Here is a 22889-nt window from a genome sequence, read left to right as displayed (position 1 = left end):
TGTCATCTGATGTGCGAGTGAATGATCACATTCCTGGAATAAAGGCGAGCGTTCGATTTAATAAGTTTCCCCAAAACCTTAGAATGACAAAGTACACATGGCAACACAAAGATGCCAATAGTTTCCAAGAACAAAAACACAGAAAGAGTTTGTATGAATGGGCAATCTGCTTTTGAGCAATAAGCTTGGCTTAAGAAAAAAAAAGTCTCGAAGCAGTTCATTTACTGGTAATGTGGTTTATTATTTCTGATTCTAATGAACTTCAAGTTAGTTCATAGTATTTTCCTGTTTTAGGATCAAAATAGCAGTTGAGGCAAGGATCATAGAGCAGTTTCAAATATTCATCTTCATTCTCCTCTTCTTTCACCAGCCCATCCTTTCCTGTATTAAAGGCAAAAAAAAAACAAAAAAAAAACCACTCTGAAACCTTTTATGTTCAAAATATAAAAATGAAACAAGATTGCACAGATAAAAAGATGAATGTATGATTTATTCTACTTTTTATTTTTTATTATAGACAAAATTTGCCATGCCAGAAAACCCTACTCTGTCGGCTTTAAATAAAATGGAATTAGAAGCTTGGTGGTTAGGTGACCTTCAGACTCATGTGGATTTAAAAGTTTTCTGCCACTGCCATTTTTTCCCTAATCAATCAAGCCCTAAGACACCCAGACACAGTACCAAATTATGAAACTGTAAAGAGATTCCTGTAATCCCTCACTACCTTAAAGCACATGAATCGAGCTGTTAAATTGACAGGCAGTTAAATGCTACTAAAGGTTATGGAATGCATCGGGATGAGAGCTTGTACCTGAAACTTGGGCAACAATAATGAAAACTAATTATATGACACATGAAGTGAAGGGTTTAAAAATGATGTAGTAAACTAGAAAAGTCTCATCATTTAACCTTGAGGATGTGTCTGGTGGTGGTGGTGGTGGTGAGTATAGACACAGACCTGTAATGAGTCTGTCTCATCTGACCTATGTGGAGGACAAACATCTCCACTCTCGTGGTGTTTTTTTTTTTTTTTTTTTAAGCTCTAATTAGATACACTCTCACTTGCTGCCTCACCACACTTTGCGGCGCATCCTTGGCGGAAATGTAACATCTCTAAAAGCTTTGTCACCAGCGACTGTTTCCATTAGCTTTTGTGTAACTAGTGTTAAAGCATGGGTCTGTTTGCTGTCTTACTAACTCCCAAGGACATAAAAGGCGGTCCGGGGGTAAAAGGACTGTAATGAAGGTTACCATACCTCTGACTAGTCTTTCCAAATTGTTCTGTGTGTAGGCTGACCTTCTCTGCTGGCTGGGAGGCATAATAGGAGGGCTGAGCACGTCCATCCACTCTCTAGGGAAAAGACCATAAAGCCAGACAGTCATGACAACACATACCATTACACTCACCATCTTAGCCTATGACATTTTAACAATGGAGTCCCATCATCATGCACTCTCAGAAGCCCATCTATGATTCCATTGTCCTTGAGCCACTTCTCCCAAAGCCTCACAGATTTACCTGAAGGATCACTTATTAAATTCTGACTCCAGCTGTGGCTTTCAAGTATCCACATTGAGGCACAGAGTAGGGGTCTTAACCTTGCCTGTTTCTGCGGGGAGCATGACTTCATTTCTCCCCAAATGAGTGTATCCTCTCTGCCTGCAATGCACGCCGTGGTATGACTATACATCTGCCACTTTTCCCCTAAATGAAAAACACTGCTCTTGTAGCATGGTGTAAATGATTGCAGCCAGAGAGGGAAATATCTCAAGATGAATTATTACTTGGGAGCAGTGAAAGATTCATTTGTTAAAAGGCATTCATAATCATTCTTGGCTATACATCAGTTGTGCAATCACCCATTAACATCTTATGCCTCTGGATAAGAGCAAACCAGAGCGTATTAAATGTAGAATTACAGCATAATCGACTGTACAATATTTGCCTCGCAGCAGGGAAGTCAAATGTTCATCTCTGGTTGGTCTGTCTCACCAAACAGAATTGAAATGATCACTAATGTTATTCCCTCTGAAAACAGCATTTCATTTAAAAAGCAAAAGGTTCATATTGCGTGTACGGCTTCTATTTACAACATCCAGGTCAAAAGACTGTAAATTTGGTACCACTGTAGAAATTTAAATACGTTTATTCTTAAAGTTAAAGTAGCTTTGCACCAAATCCACACAGATTATATTGATTATTAACACAAAATGTACATATCTACACAAAAATGTTAAATAACAAAAAATAAAGAGGTACATTAATGAATATAAATAACATGCCTATAATAAACTTACAAAATATGCATTGTTTTATTTACTGATTTCATGTATTTAATGGTGATTTTTTTTTTCCCCTTCCTTTTTTGGTTTTACACCCTTTATATGTTAGACGGCACATTATCTCCACCGAGGCTTTGATTTTTCCTGCTAACAAAAGCATTTACCGCACTCCAAAAAATCCCTCTCTCTGTTTGATAGGCAGGGACATTGTACAAAAGTTAATGGAAGCAATTTTAAAGGACAAGAGACCCTGTTACTGAGGTGTAAATTGGACTTCAAAATGTTAAGTGGGACTTGGCAAGAGTGATTAAATTCTTGGATTTTAAAAAATTATTACAATCCAAATACAGACCCGGTATAAAGAAAGTATTTCAGCTTCATTTACCATGCACAGATACACTGCCTTTGTAAAGCAATTTCTTATATTGAAAAAGTTTTATTTTTTCAAACAGCTTACAGAAAGAAAATCCAAACTGTGTTTGTTTTACACCTTAGCAATGTTGCTATAGTTCACAATAGCATGTTGTGTAAGACCACTTTTTATGATACAGCCAGTCTGACACAGAGGTGTTTTTGTACGACCCAAAGTCCGACACAATTGTTGCTGTCCACTATATCGTATTATTTTACATTATTAGTGCTTATCATATATCTTAGATCTTTCAACGTATTGTTTAGCGTATTTCTTAGTTATATCTTAGCTCTTTATATACTGCGTATTTTTATACTTTATATTTTTTCTATTTTTGGATGTAACTGGGACCTTTAGTACGCAATGTCGTTCCACCTCATGTACCACATGTGATGCGAATGACAATAAAGAAACTTGAACTTGAATTACCAAGCCCATGTCAAAATGCTATGCTGCTACAGAGGATACACCACATGTTAAACTGTTTTAAAAGCCATGGCAACATTAGGCACAGAAACTATTTTGTGCATTTTAGTTGTCAAGGAAGCTGTGGCTCTGGACAAAGAGAAAGCTTTGCAGCGGTGCCAGGATGCTCCAAAAGCCCACAGTGATAGCATTCACTGTAAGGGTTTCTGATGAAAGAAGAAAACAACAACAAATCCTGTGCAGCTGCTGTTTAATATGTAAATCAAGCCATGTCCCTAAGTCTAATTTCAGTATTACAGCTGTGGAAGCTGCAGAGCTGCTTGCTTGAGGTGGTAGTCAATAATATTCATTTCAGTGGACGTTCAATCCAAGAACATCCTTTTACTGCACGGGCAATCTGATGGTTATGTTAGTCAAGCACAACAAAAAGTAAACATCTATCCTGCTGTTGATTGGATTTTTCTACATCAGTTCTAAGCGGTTCTAAGACAAACACTGTTTAAACCCGTGCTAGTCAACACATGTTCTCAAAGGGGTGCCGTGCTTTTCATCAATAAATCACAAGTGTTGAGAAGGAGGCGGCTGCATAATTAAGAGAAGCGGATCTGTGATGCAATCTCTTTGTCTTCCTTTGTAATACACCACATGGATGTGTACGCCCGTAAAGAGACGGACAAGCACAGAGGTGCGTCTGTGCATTAGCAGGCTGCGAGGCGATGTAATGTCTCCAGAAGCCTCCAAGGACAACTGAATCCATTCATACACCGCCACAGCAGGGCGCTGAGATGGATAAACAGTACACGGCGGTACAGCCTCTAGACAGGTGCAGGGATTCAGTCAAAGTCTGTACTGTCACATGATAGATAGTTTTTATTTATTATTCTCTATTATAAATATTTCTATTGAAGAAAGTGATGAAGGTTTTAGAGCAGTGTTTGAAGCCGTTTCAAAAGATGCTCGAGTCTATGAGCTGACTTTCCTCTAAGGACAAATATAAAAACAAATTTGGCTTTCATGAACATTATATGCTTTTATTTCATCTTTTCTTGAATTCTACAAATCTCAAACACAAGCTACATGGCTGGTAAAAGAAAAAAAAGTTGTTTTTTTCTTTTACCAATACAAAAATCTTATTATATTTTAACCCAACCTTGTCATTAACGTCTATTAGGTGCTTTTGTGGTTAAAAGGTGAATTCTGCTTAACTCGGTGCTTGCATGAAGTTAGTGTCAGCCAAAGCACTTGAAATTATTGTCTCTCCTCCAGCATAAAATAATCTACTTAACTTTTTTCTTTTTTCTTGAGGTTAGAAGTTTAGTTGGCGTTAACCTGCAGGGAAGAATAACAACCTGTCTTTTGGCTGCTAGCCTTTGAAACCCACATCATTTTTTTCCTGTGTGTAGAAATTAACAGGTAAATTACTTGTATTTTTATTTATAAACCTTAAGTCTAACTTCTGCCATGACTTTTGCAGCGAATATTAAATCATTTCCAGAGATAAGCGTAATAAGCAGTAAAAAAAAAAAATGTCATCGTGAAAATGACAACAGCCGTTGTGGGAGAAGAAAAGCTCGGCACCTGACACACTCAAAGTTTATTTGTACCCATCTGAGAGCAAGATAAGCCCCAGTCTACGCATTCATCTGACAGCTGACATTTAGTGTAAACACTGCAGCCCCTCGTTACCATCTAGTTAGGAATTTCTATCTCACTGAATATTTTTGGGATATAAAACCTAATCCAAACACAAACTAAACTTTTTTTTAAGTCAAATATCAGTGATGCTTGCAGTTTGTTCAACGTTTACCTTATTCATTAAACTAATATCTAAAAGAGTAAGCTAACATGCCAGTTAAAGGGAACTAATGTCTATACCAGGGCTATTCAACTGGCGTCTCAGGGACCAAATCAGGCTCACGGATAAACTCGGTTCAGCCCACCAGTGGATTCATTTAAAATAAAACTAGATTTTAAACCATAAAACAAACTTACTTAATGACAATAACTTCTGGATGAGCCCCTGAGCTCTTGGCTTTCAGTAACTGTGCCCCCCTAAAAAATGTAGTTGAATAGCCCTGGTCTATACAGCCAGACACAAGGACATCCAAAACAGAAAGAAATGTAAAAAAACTATTGCTAGTAAACATTTTATTCTAAATATACATATTTTAAGCTGATTTATGGTGTGATGGATGCTTTTTTATTACCTTGGGTTTGACTGAAGCAAAGGGTTCATTTCCTTTTGATAGTGAAACCCCTGATTTGCTGGCTAGATGGGGACAGAAAAGTCACAAGATGTTTTCAAATGTCACCAACACTCAACCTCAACACATTTCGATACATTTTAATAATTATTTATTCATATTCATAGTATTGAAAAGACTACTAAGAATGTGATTATGACACAAAGAGAGCTAGAAAAAAAAAGATGTGCACTTACCTCATGTCAAGACTGAAATCATTTTTTATGCTAAGAATGACTAATGAAGGTCATTACTTGTCAAATGTTGATGCCTCCAAACACAAAAGTGCCAGTTTTTGACAAGCAATTGTCACGAGGCATTTAGCCACTCATGTGCACACACAAAAAGAATCTTTGCAAAATTCAAATGCAATTTCAGAACCCTTAGAGTGAATAAGGAGGCTGCACAGTGGTGTGGTGGTCTGCACTGTCGCCTCACAGCAAGGTTTCAGGTTAAAATCTGAGTTCACTAAGGTCTTTCTGTGTGGTGTTTGCATGCTTCGCCTGTGCATGTGTGGATTTCCTCTGGGTACTCCAGTTTTCTGCCTTTTATAGCAATATTGAGAAAATTCTGGTGAAACTGACTGCCTGAAGTCAGGATCTAATGAACATCCCAGAAGAATGGGTTTCCTCTTCTGTGATGCTTTGCCAGGCTTTACTGCAGCTGTCTGGAGCTGTTTATTGTTTGTGGGTCTTTTTGTCTTTAGTCTTCAGCAAGTAAAAATACAGCTCAATATGGCTGAGACCAAATGATTGATTTGCCTCTTTTTTTTTTTTTTGCTTTAAAATACCTTATGAGATTCTTCTGCAATATGTTTTGGACCACTGTCCATCTGCTCCATGAAGCGGCGTTATTCAATTTGGCTGAACCTGAGCAGACAGTATATCTCTATACACTTAATAACTCATCCGACTGCTTCGGCCTATCACATCATCAATACACACTTGTGACCCAGTGCCAGTGGAAGCCATGCATGTCCCAGCTATCACACCATCTCCACATGTTCCACAGATGATGTATGGTCTCCAAGCCTTCTTCACCCCATTTTGTACACATCAGACTGGCTCTGTTTAGTTTGGGGTTTATTTGTTCAGACATGTTATTTTAAAACTACTCGGTCCTTTAAAAACTGTTCTTTACGTGTGTGAATGCTGCATTCACACCCTTTGTTTATGTGTCTGTACAATTTATTTGTTTGTTTGTTTAATTTGCAGTCTAGCTATTTTTTTTTTTTTTCATTTAGCCTTTATTTATCCAGGTTAGTCTCATTGAGCCACGAGAACTCATTTTCAAGAGAGACCTGTTTAGGGAGCACATGGTGGGGTTAAGGGCCTTGCTCATGGGCCCAGAGTGGGGCGAATGAGGGTGGGGGCAAGTGTGGGTGTTTCACCTACCCCACCCACAATTTTTGATGTTGTCGGGGCCGGGGCGTGAACCGGCGACCTTCGGATCACAAGCCCACCTCTCTAACCTCTGCGCCACCACTCCCAAGCTATGTTGGTATACTTTGTGCTAGTTTAGCTGTCCATATATCAAAACATTCAGCTTGTTCAGTGCTATGATTTTTGAATTTCGTAAGTTTTATACTTTTCAAAATATTTCACTTTACACACAAATATTTACCCCATAGTAGATTTGCGATTTCTGACCCGAGCCCATGTCCAGGCCAAAATTATGTGCTTGATGGGCGGGCCGGGTCGGTCTTGGGCTTTTGATGCGGTTTTACGAATCATACAGTACAAAGAAAACTAAACGAGAAAGCACAATATAAAATTGTGTTAATCTACTTGTAGAGGAGGAGGCAGTAAGTTTACTATGTTGAGGATGAGGAAAGAAAGAAAATAAAGTGTAGTTGCAGCAGTTAATCAGACTGAAAAAGGAGAGTAGCGCTGGCGTATTGCGCAACAATTGTGCATGTGGCCCCACCCACCCTGCTTTGCTCTTATGATACATCTGACGATTTGCACTTGACCCACAACAAGCGACGTAAAGGAGCAGTAAAGTATAAAAGAAAAGCTAAAAACGGGAGAACGCACTCTACAAAGCCAGCACAGTGCAAAATCTGAGATCAGTGTTATTTCGCAGGTTCATAGCTGAAGAAGCGAGGTTGTGTGGCTGATATGACTGCCTACGACCCGCAACAACAGCTTTATGTAGCCTATGCATGTTTTATTTTGTTTTTGAAAATTTTTATTGTTCTTTATCACTCCCATTATTGTTGCAATTCAAGATTGCGTAATATATTAGTTTCCCTTAGGCTACTGTTATTCTTTATCTATGTCTGTTGTTATAGATATTTTGTTTATTAAAGTATTAGCATAAGCATTGTTGTAGAATCTAGGCCTTTTCAATTTATTTTTCATGCACACCAGTTTTATTCTGTGGTGTAGTGTGGGTGTAGGTTAAATTGCTCCGTCATCAGCGACAGCGTGCTCAGGTTAATTTTGCATGACTTTCTTTTAGTCTAAATTAAAATAGCCTTATTCTATCCATCCATCCATCCATTATCTTTACCCGCTTATTCCATTTTGGGTCAAGGGGGTCGCCGGTGCCCATGTCCATCAATCACTGTGCGAGGGGCGGGGTACACCCTGGACGGGTCGCAAGTCCATCACAAGGACACATAGAGACAAACGAGACAAACAACCATTTACTCTCTCACTCACACCTAGGGACAATTTAGAGTTACCAATCAGCCTAACATGCATGTTTTTGGTCTGTGGGAGGAAACCGTAGCACCCGGAGAAAACCCACGCATGCACGGAGAGAACATGCAAACTCCACCCAGAAAGGCCCCTGGACCGGGGTTTGAACCAAGGACCTGCTCCCTGAGAGGCAGCAGCTCTACCAGTTGCGCCGCCGTGCTGCCCGCCTTGTTCTATATTTTTCCAAATAATTCTGCACTAAAATTTTTTTTTGTTCATCTGTATAATAGTCTATCTTTAGAGTTGATTTTTTTAGGCTATTTGTTTTTTATGTTAATATCCATTTGGTGACTTGTTAATAAACAAGAAATCGTATATCATCCTTTCTTTGAAATACATTTTTTTAAACTATCATGAACCCGGCCATGGCCGACTTGACCCGGGTACGCATGTTGTTGTTGGCGCGTCACAGCTGGTTGTTTAGCCGGCTGGTGAGCCGTGCTGCGGCTGCCTTTCCCTGGATTCCAGCCCAGCTCGCCTCGGCCGTGGCGCGGGCTGCTTGAAGGAGGGCTGGATGGAAGTGAGGAAAAGCGGCAGAGGATGAAGGTACCACCTCGGTCTGTTAGGATTTCATTGACTCGTAGCTGCTTTTAATTTTAAGCTTGATTAAAATAACGTGTCGGGTTTACTTTGGGTTCGGGTCTCTAAATAGAATTAATTAGTCAGGTCGGATCGGTTCGGACAATGCCTAATGGGCTTGGGCCGGGCCAAATTTTTTTAGGCCCTACTGACGCTCTACCCCATAGTAATACTTTGAAATATGCTCAATCCCTTTGAAAATTTTATTTTTGCGTACTGTATTTGTTGTATTTTTATCTCTTTGCTACTTTTACTTTTTAGTTTCTTTGCTAGTCTTTTGCAGCTTTTAGCTACTGTTTTGCTACTTTTAGCTTTTAGTTAATTTTTTGATAGATTTATCTCATGGCTAGCCATTTATTACTTTTTGCCAGTCTTTTAGTGTTTTTAGCATCTAGCTCATCTTTTAAAACTTTTATCTAAAATATCTTGATGCATGCTCAATAATCCAGGTAGAAAAATCCCAAAAAAGTTAAATCTGGTCCTCTGGACGTTCAAAAAAACCAAATCAAAACAAACAAATTGTGGAAAAGTTTTGTCTTTCATCAGTGTGCTAATGATCCATTGTTAGGCTGATGGTCCTTCTTGATCATGTGAGCAGCTGGTTTTGGTTGTCAGCAGCAAAACTGGTTGATCCACTCTGAGAAGGTGATATTTATAAGACTGAGCTGAATACAGCACCTCAGACTGAGGAAGTCTTTCGGATGGAAGATGAAACGTTTCTACATTTTTTTTTTTTTTTTTTGAACGTCCAGTTTTTAACAACCATTTTGCTACCTTTGGCTTTTAGCTAGTATTTTCCTTCTTCGAAGTTTTAGCTAGTGTTCTTTTAGTAATCACTTCTGGATTTTAACTATAGTTTTGTTTTTTAAAGCTTGTTTGCTCCTTTTAGCTAGTGCTCTGCTTTTCTTTGCTTTAAAACCTCCGTGTCAGTTTGTCAGTAAATTTCAGTAGTCATTCAGCTCTCACTGCATTGTTGCAGAAAATGCAGTTTCTTTAGTTTAAGTTGAATATTTTCCCTTTCTCGAGGAAAGGTTTCGGAATGACTTGAGATGAACTGTCGGTGTTTGCTCTGATGAAGTTTAATGTGTTGATACTGATCTGTCAGTCAGCTCTACAGGGTGTTTTTCACTTAACAGGATTTAGTGAAGGGAGTTGCTTTACTGCTAAAATGATTCCTCTTCTTCCACCACAGCTGTTCTCAGTGGACGTCAAGGTCTTTTAATGTTACTGAGCTCAACAATGCATGTTCTTTTTTTTTTTCAGAGGATGCGCCAAGCTGTTATGGCCATTCCCAACATTTCTGGTGTCTCTCTATGGGATTTGACTTGTTTTTGCAGCTTAGGAATGACCTGTTTTTTTCTTGCACTTGCATGAGAGCTTGCTTGCCTGCATGTTGTATATTTACAGGAACAGCCTTCAAAAAAAAAAAAAAAAAAAACTGTAAGTGATGAATAAAAACAAAGAAACGATCCATTTCTGTCCATGAAACATTTTTTGAGTGAATAGTCCAGTACATTTGAGCAGATGAATAAATAATAAAAAATAAATAAACGCTTTAATTTCTCAGTACTCTAGAATGAAAACTGAGTCTAAGTATTAACATTATTTTTGAGTAAACAGCTATAAACAAACAAGCTGTGCCAGTGTTCAAAGACTTTCAAATCATCAGTAAAAACCTTTCACTGAGTAAAACAAGAAGCTCCAGAGCAAAATGAACACTTCCAGCCTCTCTGGTCCCTGACCTTTCTGCATGATCAGCAAGCACACTGAAAATCACACTTTGCCTGGCAGGAACCCACCCATGTTTTACATAGGGGCTTCAAATGACTGCCTTCTGGCACTTGCTCATGCTGTCCTGCGGTGAGGACAAACCAGAGCTAGAAGCTTTAAATATAACAGTCAAAGTGTACTTTTGTTGCAGTACAGGTTGCTGCTTTAGGAATAACACAACACCGTATACTTTGCATCTTTACTCCTGTTTGTGGCGATACAAGATCAGATGGTACGCTGTTTGTTATCCATAAAGTAATTTTTATCTTTCTGGAACATGTCCCTCAGGTATGCATTATATGCAACGAGAGGAACATAATGTGGAAAGACTACAGAATATCAGCTCCTCTGCCTGGTATACCACCGTGTCACGTTACTTCTAATGGCCAGCACACAAGAGCCAGAGACAATTTTGACAAAAAAAAAATATATATATTTTTTTCAAATCTATAATTTATGTGTATCCTTTTCTACCCTGATTAGACCAGAGCAAATAGTTCAACTTTGTCTTTGTTGTGCTGAACACTTTAGTAACAGGCTAAAAATACAAATAATAAAAATGTAATTTTTGATTGTTTGTGTGTGTGTGTGAGTGTGGGAGGGGGGGAGGGGGGTGCATAATATAATTAAAAAAATAAGTTTAATACACCGTAATTTCTGGACTATTGAGCGCACCCAAATATAAGCTGCACCCACTAAATTGAAATAAAAAAACTATTATTTTGTTTTTGTTGTCTATAAGCCGCAGGTGTCACTATTGGACACACACACACACACACACACACACACACACACACACACACACACGTACATATATGTATATGTATATATACATATACACACACGTGTATACATATGGGGGCCGAGATGGTGTAGGGGCAGGGCAGCCGACTCAGGACCTTCAGGTCCTGGGTTCGATCCCCTGCTCATTGCATATCTCGTGGTGTCTCTGAGCAGGACACATAATCTCGAATTTCTCACTGAGCACTTACATAGCTACCCACTGCTCCACCTGGATGTATCCCAGATGCGATGGGTTAATGCAGAGAAACATTTTCATCTTTGTATGGGAACATACAATGATGACAACATATAGCAATTTATTATATATATACATATATATATATATATATATATATATATATATATATATATATATATATATGCATACAGTAGCCTACCAGTAAGTCATATCTTCACTTTCCTCCTATGCAGTAGGATGGAGGACAGCTTGTACTTCGTTTCCCTCCTCCCTGGGGACACAAAGGGGAGGGGAGGAGATAACCCATTTCATTGGTCTCCCCTCCCCATTTCATTGGTCCACTGTGACCTGTTTGGTAATTTCATTGGTCAGATTTTATTATTATTTTTAACCTTTATTTATACAGGTAAATTGACTGTATTTAAATAGCACCTTTCTATCTGATCAAGATACTCAAAACGCTTTACCACACAATCTGTGTCCTCATTTACCCATTCATGCAGCACTCTACTAGATCTCTACAAAGCTAATTGAACAAATCATTCTAAAGAGACTAATCAGAGCTTTATCACATTCATTCATACACCGATGGGACACACATCAGAGGCAATGAGGGGTTCAGTGTATTGCCCAGGGACACTTTGGCATGTGACTGTTGGTGGATTTGAACCTCCAACTCTTGCATTGGAGGACGACTGCTCTAACCACTCAGCCACAGCCGCCCCAAGGTAGTCTCCTTGAGTCACAAGGACCCACCCCCCAAGAGAGATGTGTAATGGGCAGCTATGTGAGCGCACAGGTGTGAAGAGGCTAAATGTTTTGGCAGCATGAAGCTCGTTAGCTTGTATTAAAAAAAAATCCATAAATTAGCCGCATCATTGTATAAGCCACAATGTTCAAAGCATGTGAAAAAAGTAGCGGCTTATAGTTCGGAAATTATGGTAATATTGAAGTAGGTAAAGCGAAAGGAGCAAGGAGCAATGAAAGGTCAACAAAAGCAGGGTCAAGGATTCTTTAAAATAATAATGAAATAATAATAATTTGCTTCACAATTTAGAACTACAACCACTGCAGTAAAAATGAAGAGATACAGACAGATAAACATTCAGGTATAAGACACATGGGGTTTTTCATTTTGTCGGAGCTAAAGACCACATTAAAGCCTCAGGAGTCTCTTTGAGAGCTATACCTGTTAAGGGCTATTTTATTACATGACTTTGATGAAGAAGCAGACACACTGGAGCTGTAGTCTTCGCACTGCTTGATTTAATTTTGGCTATTTGTGTGACCCACTGCCGTCTTTATGTAATTCTGCAGACGGGAACAAAAATTGCTCCCTGTGGAATTCTGCAGGTAATATGAACTGATGATGATGGGCTACCTGCAGAGTGCCATTGAAAATACAGGAACCCCTTCCTTTCTGTATACCAATGAAATTTAAAACTTACTAGTCGCTGTGGTCACTGCAACTTGCATGAACTAGAATGTCAACGAAAGCACTTGTGCTTAAAAGAACCAGAAGTGAATCTGCTGCTAAAAGAAGTGCATCGTTTATTTTGAACAAACACCGATTCTTGGCCTGACAAAGCAAAGTGTGGTTTGAAAGTTCAATACAGCAACTTCAGCTGCCTGTAGTTTGGCAGTCACTGATGTCTTGGCAGAAACACAACTTACAGTATAGCTTCTCAGAGAACTGCATACAAGATGACTGGCTTTTAGAGCTGACATTTCGATTTTCTGAATCATAATGCTGGTGTGCTCTTAAAAAAAATCTGGATCTCCAGATTATTACCACTCCCCCTCATTTCCACTTTTGTGTTTTAAAGCCTTGTTAGGTGTATCACTTGGCTCTCCAGCAATCAAAAGAGAGTTAAGAGTTTTATTTGCCTTTGATTGGCACTGCACTAAACTATGTAATTTCTGTTACTAAACTAGACGTTGTGGAAGTAAAGGATTAATTTTAAAATGCTTGTAACTGTTAAAAATATTTAGTTCTTACATTTTGCTGCACCAGCCTACTGGCAAACATGTTCAGCCACACAGTGCCTGATAATCACTGTTTACCTCAGTGCCTTTTTAATCAAGGCTGTTTACAGGAGACGGCTGGTGGTTCAGCTCCTCTCTAGTGGCACTTTTCCTTTTCCTTCTTCTGTGCACACATTTTCTAATGTTTACCTCTAATGTACATCTGGCACAGCACATTTACAAGCTGAGAGGTAGAGGTGGACCTTTGTTTTTCAGTAAAACTACATTTTTTAAGTCTCAATGGAAGCCTTCAAAATAAAATTGTTTAGCGTATAAAAATAATTCTCGCTTTGATGCGACAAGAAATGCAAAGAGGATGATCTAATTTAAGTACAGAGCTGCTTCACTATATGTTCATCACTTTGTTTCTCTGTAAGACGCATGTGTCCTTGACTGTATAGCACATCAGTGAAACAGAGATACAGTCAGAAATGTTTAGATCAAGGTTTTAGAATAAAATGTTCCCATTTTTTATGACAATGCAGAACGCTAAGGGTGATAACAGCTCACTAACAATTTCAGAATGTAACATTTATCTGGAACATAATTTGTTTATTATTTTAAATAAAGCCTTGAGCGAGCTTGTTCTTGTTTCATTAGCTTGGTGGGGCAGCAGGTGATGGATAGTAATGTTGCCTCATAGCAGGACAGTCCTGGACTTGACATGTACGGACTGCTGTTGTTACGCCGTATTGTTTTACATTATTAGTGTTTAGCGTATATCTTAGATCTTTTATCGTACCGTTTGGCGTTCATTTAGCGTATATCTTAATGTGCTGCTGTTAGGTGTATTGTTCTTATACTACTAGTGCTTAGGATATTTTTATTTAACATTTTTCTTAGTTCATATCTTAGATCTTATTACTGTTTTTTTTTTTTTTTTACATTTTATACTTTTGTTGGCTGTAACTAACTGGGACCCTGTGTACACAATTTCGTTCCACCACATGTACCACATGTGGTGCGAATGACAAATAAAGAACCTTGAATCCTTGAATATCTTGGATTTTTATATACTGTTTCTTTTCATACTTTATTTTTTGTTGCTATTTTTGGTAGCTGGGACCCCAAGAACATAATTTTGTTCCACCTCATGTACCACATGTTATGCAAATGACAATAAACTTGAACTTGAACATACTGGCCAGTTGGCATCTCTGTGCCTTTCCTGTCCGAGTATGTGTGGGTTTTCTCATGGGACTCTGGTTTAAGACAAGGGATCCAAACCCAGAGACAATCATGTTGGGTTAATTAGTGATTCTAAATGGGCCGTGAGTGATTTTCTGACTGCTTGTTGGGATGGCTCTAAGAGAGACTAGCAACTTGTCCAGGATGTACTCCACCTCCAATCAAAATTAGGCTGGGATAAGCTCCAGAATATTGCTACCCTATTTGATTAAGCATATTTAAATAATGCAGATGTTTAGATCTTTAGGCTGTTTTTACCAGCAAAATGTAACATTAAACTATTTAAATATAAAAGTAACATAAGGGTTACACTTTGCAGCCTTTAGGTTGTTACAAAAGATAATATTATTTTGGCTGTGCATGACAGCCTGCAGAGAAATAGTGCTGTTCCAAATTTTGTTGTCAAATCATTTACATTCTTTGTCTAGTTGATCGGATTGTTTGAGGGTGAAAAGCTGAGACCTTTTTTTTTAATAGAGGCTCTTTTGTCCTTGTTGTTGCTACTTTTCAGCCAATAAATTATAAAAGTGGAAAATGCAACCCAGGTAAAGAAACTGGAGTAGAAGTTGTCTATCCCGAGATTTTGTGGCAGGATTTGTCAGACAGACATTTTCATATCAAACAAAGAAAAGCCTCTTTGTAGAAGAAGATCACCTGGACACTGAGTGCTGGTGTGAGCTTGTTGTGCTTCTATCAAGCTACAAGTTGCAAGCTTGTTTTGGGATTTTTAGTCTACACTACGTGTGTGAAATTGCTTTTTGATGAGGTGGTAGGATGAAGTTCCCTACCAATCCTTTTCTGACAGAAAGGAATGTCTGAATTGAAATCTTTGCAATTGTCGAAAATTCCCCTGCAAACAATTCTTGTTTCAAGAAAGAAAACAATACACTTGGGAAAATAATACTAAAAATGTTAAAGAAGCTTCATTTTGTGTTATTTTTCATATTTTCTGTCTGTGACTCATTTGTAGGTCTAAGTGTTTGGAAAAATCTGAATTCACACATGATGCTTCTTTCCTCACTCATAGGTATTTTCTGTGCCTACACAGAATAACTATGAAGTCAGCGACCACATGCATACATAAAATCTAATTTCACACAACTACTCAATCTACAAGTTGACTTTTCTGCGTTCCGCCAAGTTATGCAAGCCTAGCACACAATCACCTAGGGGTGAAATTTTGTCGAGGCTGTTACAGTGGCTGCTGAAGCAAGAAAACCAGCAACAATAGCTTGAATGACAGCAGTGGGGACCACTGAAATCACAGCACCTAGGGACAAGAAAAGGCCTGTCATTTCCAATGAGTGACTTTTTTTATTTAGGTTTGTTAATTATCTGTTTAGTCAACCTTTGAATTATATTATTTTAACATAATTTATTTGTGTAGTTATTAACATGGCTCCAAATCCATTTCAGTTTTTAAAAGTTTTACACATTATGTGTGTATTTGCATTCCTTGAAAGTGTTTTCATTATATACTGTTGGTGGTGCTGTTGCCATACTGTGCATATTTACACTTTTTAACACTACACCTGACTTAGGATCAGTTTAAAAATCTCTTCTGACCCCCAATGAAAACTGCACCCAGCTCTACTTGTTTTTCTTTTTACTGGTGACCAAATCACCAAGTCTTCAAGAGAACCACATGATAACAATCCCTGTAGCAACACAACTATTTATGTGCATCTTGAATCCCAGAACTTTAAAGATACCTGCACGTACAGAGCTAGTAACAGCCCTAGAGCTCAAACATTTATGATAAATGTATTCACTGGGGATTCTACAGTGAACCCAGCAGAGCTCTATCTTCATAAGTGCATCGTGCATATGCTAATGCTCCATAATATAATGACCTTCAATTGCCAAGAGCAAACTGAACCATCTTTGAATTCTGTAAAGACTTCTGGGGATAATTTCAAATGACCTAAATAATTTTCAGTCACTGAGGGTGCTATAGATATTAATCCAGTGTACTCTTAAAAGCTGAAAAAGGCCAATAAATGTGGTACTAGCTTTACAAGCTTCTAAAATGCAGAAAACTGAGAACTTTTTCTAGAGAAAAAGGTGCATTAGCACTTCAGGGTGGCATAAGTTAGGGCTTGAAATGGAAGTGAACAAGAGTCGGGATCAACCAGGGTCAAAGAAAATATTTCTAAGAAAAGACAACGAGAAGGACAAACTGCCAATGGTTCTAAGAGCGTGTTGTACATCTGCGGCTTGTTAGTGAACAGTTAACAATAACTGAAGAAGTGTATCAGAGCATGACAGTACATACCATGGAAATGTGGGTCCAGGTTGAGGTGTCGTCACTGCTCAGGCTGATGCTGACATCACACTGCTGGATCTGAGATGCACTGAGGCCCACAGCTCTGCATTCTTCTTCTTCCTGCTCTCTTTTCAGGCTAGCCAGCATTCGGAGTTCCTCATCATCATCTTCATACATCTGTGAGCTGCCATGCAGTTGTTGGACATAATGACTTGAATAAACAGTCTTCAGCATCACATCTTCTTTTTCCTTCAAACCCATAAAACAGAGAACATTTATTTGCAGATATTTGGAAGCCATCTAAAGTATTTTGTTGTTAGTTTTATTTTAAGACAATAAAGAAATAAAAACCTTAACCACAGCTCAAGATGTCAGACAGACATTAAGGTAGTGGTGGGCATGCACTAATATTCTGACCCTCTTTTAACGTTGGATCTATTGATTTAGAAAACTCTGTGGTAACTTGTCCTGATGTATGTGATGCTCAATAATCCAGATAGATGAATCTAACAAGGTTGAATCAGGTCCTCTGGACCGATCCATCTTTGTTGAAACATGTCATTTTTTATCCAAAAGATCTTCAGTCTGAGGAGCTGTTAGCAAACAGTCTTATAAGCAGCACCTTCTCATAGTGGATCAGCCAGTTTGCTGGTGAGAGCTAAAATTAGTTGTTCACATGCAAAAGCAGGACCATCAGCCTAACAATTTATCTTTAGTGCCCTGATGGCTGCTTGCTATTTACAGTGGCTGAGTGATACTAACAATAACAGCATTGTAAGAGGGGGACAGATGAACACGGAGGCCTCCGGCTCTGTTTAACGACAGGTGGGTTTTCTTCACAAAGATGGCTCCCTTTACTTCTTTCTCAAACCATCGTTCCTCTCTATCAAGGATGTGAACATCTTCACCCCTGAAAGAGTGACCACTGGCCTGGAGATGAGTGTAGACTGCAGAATCCTGGCCTGATGATGTTGCTCTTCTGTGCTGGGCCATCATTTTAGCCAGTGGCTGTTTTGTTTCCCCGATGTAAGACTGATCACAGCCCTCCTGGCACTTAACAGCATACACAATATTACTCTGTTTGTGCCGGGGGACTGGATCTTTGGGATGAAACAGTATTTACCATAATGTATTTTGGGGTTTGAAAGCCACTGAGACATCATGGTTAGAAAACAAATGTTTCAGTTTTGAGTGTCAACAGCAAACTGGTTGATCCACTGCGCGAAAGTGCTGCTTATAAGACTGAATTAGCTTGCAGTTCCTTAGACTGAAGAAATCTTTTTGATAAAAGATGAAACATTTCAATAAAGAACCCATCTGATGGACCTGACTCAACCTTGGTATGGGATTTTGCTGCCACTGTCTCTACACTCTTCCATTCTGCACCACACTGCACCAGTTAAGGGCCTGCTCACTGCCGGTACACTCCCCCACTCATCCTGGTTTATTGGCTCATCATTTGTGCTTCCAAGCAAACTGCTCTGAGGTGATGATTTTGACATAATCAGACAGCAGCAGTTGATTGACCAACAGAGCTACGTTGCTGGATGACCCGCACAGCAAAACTTCAAACTACATCTGAACCACGTTTCCTCTCTGATCGTGTTAAATGTGTCTTGTTTTTGCTAGTTTCTGGTATGGAATCTCCAAAAATAGTTTAGTGGAGGGCAGCAAGGCGGTGCAGTTGGTAGAGCGAGCAGGTCGCCCTGGTTCAAATCCCGGCCTGGGGGGCTTTCTGGGTGGAATTTGCATGTTCTCTCTGTGCATGCATGGGTTGTCTCCGAGTACTCAGGTTTCTTCCCACAGACCAAAAACATGCATGTTAGTCTGATTGGTAACTCTAAATTGCCCCTAGGTGTGAGTGAGAGAGTGAACAGTTGTTTGTCTCATTTGTCTCTATGTGGCCATGCAATGGACCTGTCCAGGGTGTACCCCGCCTCTCGCACAGCTGGATATGGGCACCGGAGACCCCCCCCCCCCTACAACCTGAAAAGGAAGAAGCAGGTAAAGATAATGGATGGATGGATGAATGGATGGATGGATAGTGCAGTGGACCATTGCTTAAGTACAGACCTTTTGAACTTTACTGGCTGATGTTAGGATTCAGCATGAGCTGGACGCTGTCTCAATAAATCAACACATTTACAGAGAGATATCAGAGATGATGGTGCAGCATGGCTACATCCAGACTTATAAGCAGTGCCAGGATAAGCTAAAGAAATTGAAATCCAATTGTAGGGTGATCAAGTACCACAATGGGCTGAGTGGCTTGAACACAACGACCTGTTAAAATACCACGCACTTAGCATTGACGATCCCGCCCACAGGGTGGGGAAACAAGTCACAGTGAGCAAACCACTACACCTGAGAAGAACCGATAAGATGAGTCGAGTGGAGTCACACCTAGATCTATCTACCTGGATCATTGAGCATACATCAGGAGTATATGGTAACTTGATTTGTCAGAGAAAGCACAAGTTAGCCTGGTGTTGCCCTGGTGGTAAATCAATGGTAGTCAATACATAGAAGCTGCAGGAGGGGAAACAAACTCCTTGTCATATTTCTTTGACAACATTTCACTCAAAGCCGTCACTGCATGCTGACTGTTGGAGTTGGCACAAATCAGCGGTGAGGAGCTGCAATGATGAATGATGCTGCGATATCACTCAGCAGTGAGTTTTGCACATGCAGAAAGCAACAGCTATGTGACAGAACTTGCTTCAAGCCTTCTGATCACTTCAGCTGACTCTTCTCTGATCCTGGATCCCGTCGACAGAAGTAAGGGACTACCTCAATTTTTAACAGACCAAGCTTGATACTGAAAACATTTTAACTAACCTCTCTGGCTGTCTAAAGCAATTGAGATCACACGGTGCTACTGAGACAAACAGACAGCGAGGTGTAATGACATGACATTTCTTAATAAGCTGCACATTTCATACATAGCTTCCATACTGACATTTTACATTCCAGGTAAAAATAAATTTAATTTTGCAATGCAAATTTTGAGAATTGTGTCAAAAGCTCATCTTGAGGTATTGGATACTATTAAACCAACTTAATAGCTCATAAACTGAACTTCATTAATTCAACTTTGAGGAAATCTATAAACAAAAGTTGTCCATAAACTCCTGAAAAACATCTGATTTCCCAACAAGCCTGCTCACATGTTATTTCCTGCCTGATGCCTAATGCAGGATAAACAGCGCGTGGTGGATTTAACAGAGACCATTTTAGAGAAAACCGTTGCCTGCAGGGACTACTAAGAGTATCTCAGAGTCAGGCTGAGACTGTTGAACATATTTACAGACAATGAAGCCTTAACAGCGTGCTTAAAGGTTAACTCTTCTGTAACAATTCAATATAATCCTCCTTCATGTTAGGTCTACGCACTTTTTTATCTTAGGCAGGTTTTTTATTTTTTTTATATTTCTGTATCAAGTTATAATTATGATGGCAATTCTCAAAAATAAAAGGCACTACATGAAAACAATGAAAACAACTTTGAACTGTAAATTAAGTGGATATTTCAATGGTCAAGTTTCTTTGCATGGCTTCATATAACATATTTAATGAGGATTCATTTAGTTAGTGTTGGTACAATCGGATTGACTATACAGTGCAACATTAAACATAGGCAGCTCACAGTGGAGGTAATTAGCTGTGGTGGTCCACAGACAGCTCCTCAGTTAATTATGAGAAGGAAATGGAAAATAATAGCTATTTATCTGCTTAATTTAAGACAGAAAAACAAGATTATATAGCTACACTGTTAGATGATTGTTGCTTATTAGGATTGGAAATGTCACCTTGTGCTGTTTGGAGTCACCCAACATGACTTCTTGTAGAAGCTTCGTACAAAGTGAAACACTGCTGTTCCTGTCCGAAACATGGTTCCGCAACTTGAGGTCCTGCCTGTCTGGTGAGAGGCAGCGTGTGGGGACCATATCTGCTGGTGCAGCTCCCCCACTGGATAGAAGCTGCATGCAGGTGTTTGATGAAAGCTGTTTTTGTGATGCTTGGTTTGTCTTAGAAGAATCAGGATGATGTTCAGTTTGCTCATGTTGAGTTGCATCAGGAGGTCTGGGTGAAGCAGGAGAGGATGTTCTAGACTTTTGATAGTCGAACAAGTTGTTTCTCTTATCCTGTAGGAAATACAAGTCTGTCAATTGTTGTTAAAACTTAATGGTGTTTTTGTCCAATACAAATTATGTTTTTACCACAAAAATATAACAGTATAAAGACAAGCTATTGTCTGATTTCACATGGTATTGGTAAGTTAGCTTTAGATTAGCCTCATTTAAAACGATTCATAGAATTTAGTTTACCCTTGCTCATCTGTCAACCAATCAAATATAGAGGTAGCTCTCAATTCTCAGGCCTTAATGTTTGTTGCCTAACAATGAGGTTATATAAGACACTGCTTACTGTACATAAAGCAATGCATGATTCTTCTGAAAACTGAAGAAATGTGTGGCTGAAAAACACAATTTTCAATTCAAGAAGATATCCTTTACTGAGTATGGCAGCTGAATTCACAGCACAGAATTCAAATTATGACCCACTTTCACAGGAAAAGAAACTCTAAGAAAAAGTTCTCAAAAGACGTTATGCAAATCAGGTGACCACGTTAGAAGTTTACACCAACGTAAGCTCGTGCAGTTAGTGTAGTTGAAGCTAGCTGGGTTAATAAGACATTGGTGTGTGTTCTCTGGTTAAAAACATCCTGTAGTGTTTGTGGAGAAAGCACAAATGATAATTCTGAAGAGGTTGTGGAAAGTTTATCTCCATGTGCTGACAGTTCTCTGTCTATGTATAACTGGTAGCAGTAAAATCTAATGCAGCTGTTGTGAAACAAAGTAGACAACAGCTGCTGTCGTCCACTGAAGGAGCAAGCTGTACACTTCAGGGGTAATATTCAAACCTACACTGAATGAATGTTTTATAATAAAACAGAATTTCGGTGGAGCATCATTTTAATGCTAGTTTGCTCTATTGGTTCCAAACCATCACCAGTTTATTATTCTAACTCGATGAATATGTGTATCAAATTAATTTATATTTTAAGAAAACATGATTTCAAAGAAGTGAGTAATGCCAACTTAAAATTAATAATTATGTAATTATGTTCTCACTTTTGATGTTTTTTGCTACTGTACTATAAAACAGAAAAAAAAAAAATCAGTTGTTGGATTTGTATAGCCTGACTGAATGCCAATATATATACACATTTAGAAGATTCATGGTATGGACTTTATTTTTTTCACAAACTACATTGTCCATGTAACCTCACCCTTCTGCGTTTTCTTCTCTTTCATCTCATGGCTTTATTTTGGGGTGAAGGGTTATCATAAGCCCCTGGAGGCTTTTAGCTCACCAGCTCTCTGGATTATTTGTTCCCTCTTCTCTTTCTTTGCTTTATCATTTTCATAAATTCAGGTGAATAAACAATGAATTACATGTATTATTGAAAGGACGGAGTATGGGTGTGGCTGTGAGCAAGAATGTGTATCACTGAGATACTGCACAGTCAACCGCTTTTCTTTTTTCTTGCATTAAAACAATTGTTTTCATCTGAAAATATAACAAACTTTACCTTGCTCTGTTGTTTTTGATAAATTTCAAAGTGTTTCGGATACTCAAAGTTCATTGCTTTGTTCTGCTTTTAATATTTCTCTCTGTTTAGGAGCAAATGTCTGCTTAAGAGAACTGTGCAAATCTGATGCAACGCTCTGAAAGATAATAATGCTTCAACTTCAAAAAGTAGCATCCTGTAATAAATAAAAAATAATAATAAATAAATGAAAATCAGGCTGATTGGTGTTGGATGGGTAACTAAACACAAATAAGCTGTAACACTTTTTGCAGTGTGTCAGAACACAGCAGCTCAGCAAGCTAAAGCTTCCATTGTGTGCTGAATCTTTCAAACATTGTTGATGCTAACATGAGGCTTTCCACAGCCAACAGTTGGTGTGGAATGACTAACTTAGATGAAGCTGAGCGCGCAGGG

At 38.8% G+C, this 22889-nt stretch overlaps 1 protein-coding gene across 1 annotated transcript in view; it reads right to left on the bottom strand.

The window, feature by feature from the left end:
- Positions 1-262: 262 nt before the first annotated feature.
- The window catches only part of cfap20dc (CFAP20 domain containing), a 38264-nt gene continuing 15637 nt past the window's right edge, over positions 263-22889 (bottom strand). Inside the window, exons 13-17 of the mRNA XM_037679791.1 lie at positions 20689-21024; positions 16889-17128; positions 5329-5390; positions 1257-1351; positions 263-381 (exon numbers count right to left, since the gene is read on the bottom strand). Of these exons, the coding sequence (XP_037535719.1) occupies positions 263-381; positions 1257-1351; positions 5329-5390; positions 16889-17128; positions 20689-21024 (852 nt within the window). The remainder of the gene's footprint in view (positions 382-1256; positions 1352-5328; positions 5391-16888; positions 17129-20688; positions 21025-22889) is intronic.

This window comes from Nematolebias whitei, chromosome 7 (genome assembly GCF_014905685.2).
Source record: "Nematolebias whitei isolate Nwh7 chromosome 7, NemWhi1, whole genome shotgun sequence".
Taxonomy (NCBI): Eukaryota; Metazoa; Chordata; class Actinopteri; order Cyprinodontiformes; family Rivulidae; genus Nematolebias; species Nematolebias whitei.
Note: the sequence above shows the minus strand (reverse complement) of the source record. Positions and strands in the feature narration are given on the sequence as shown.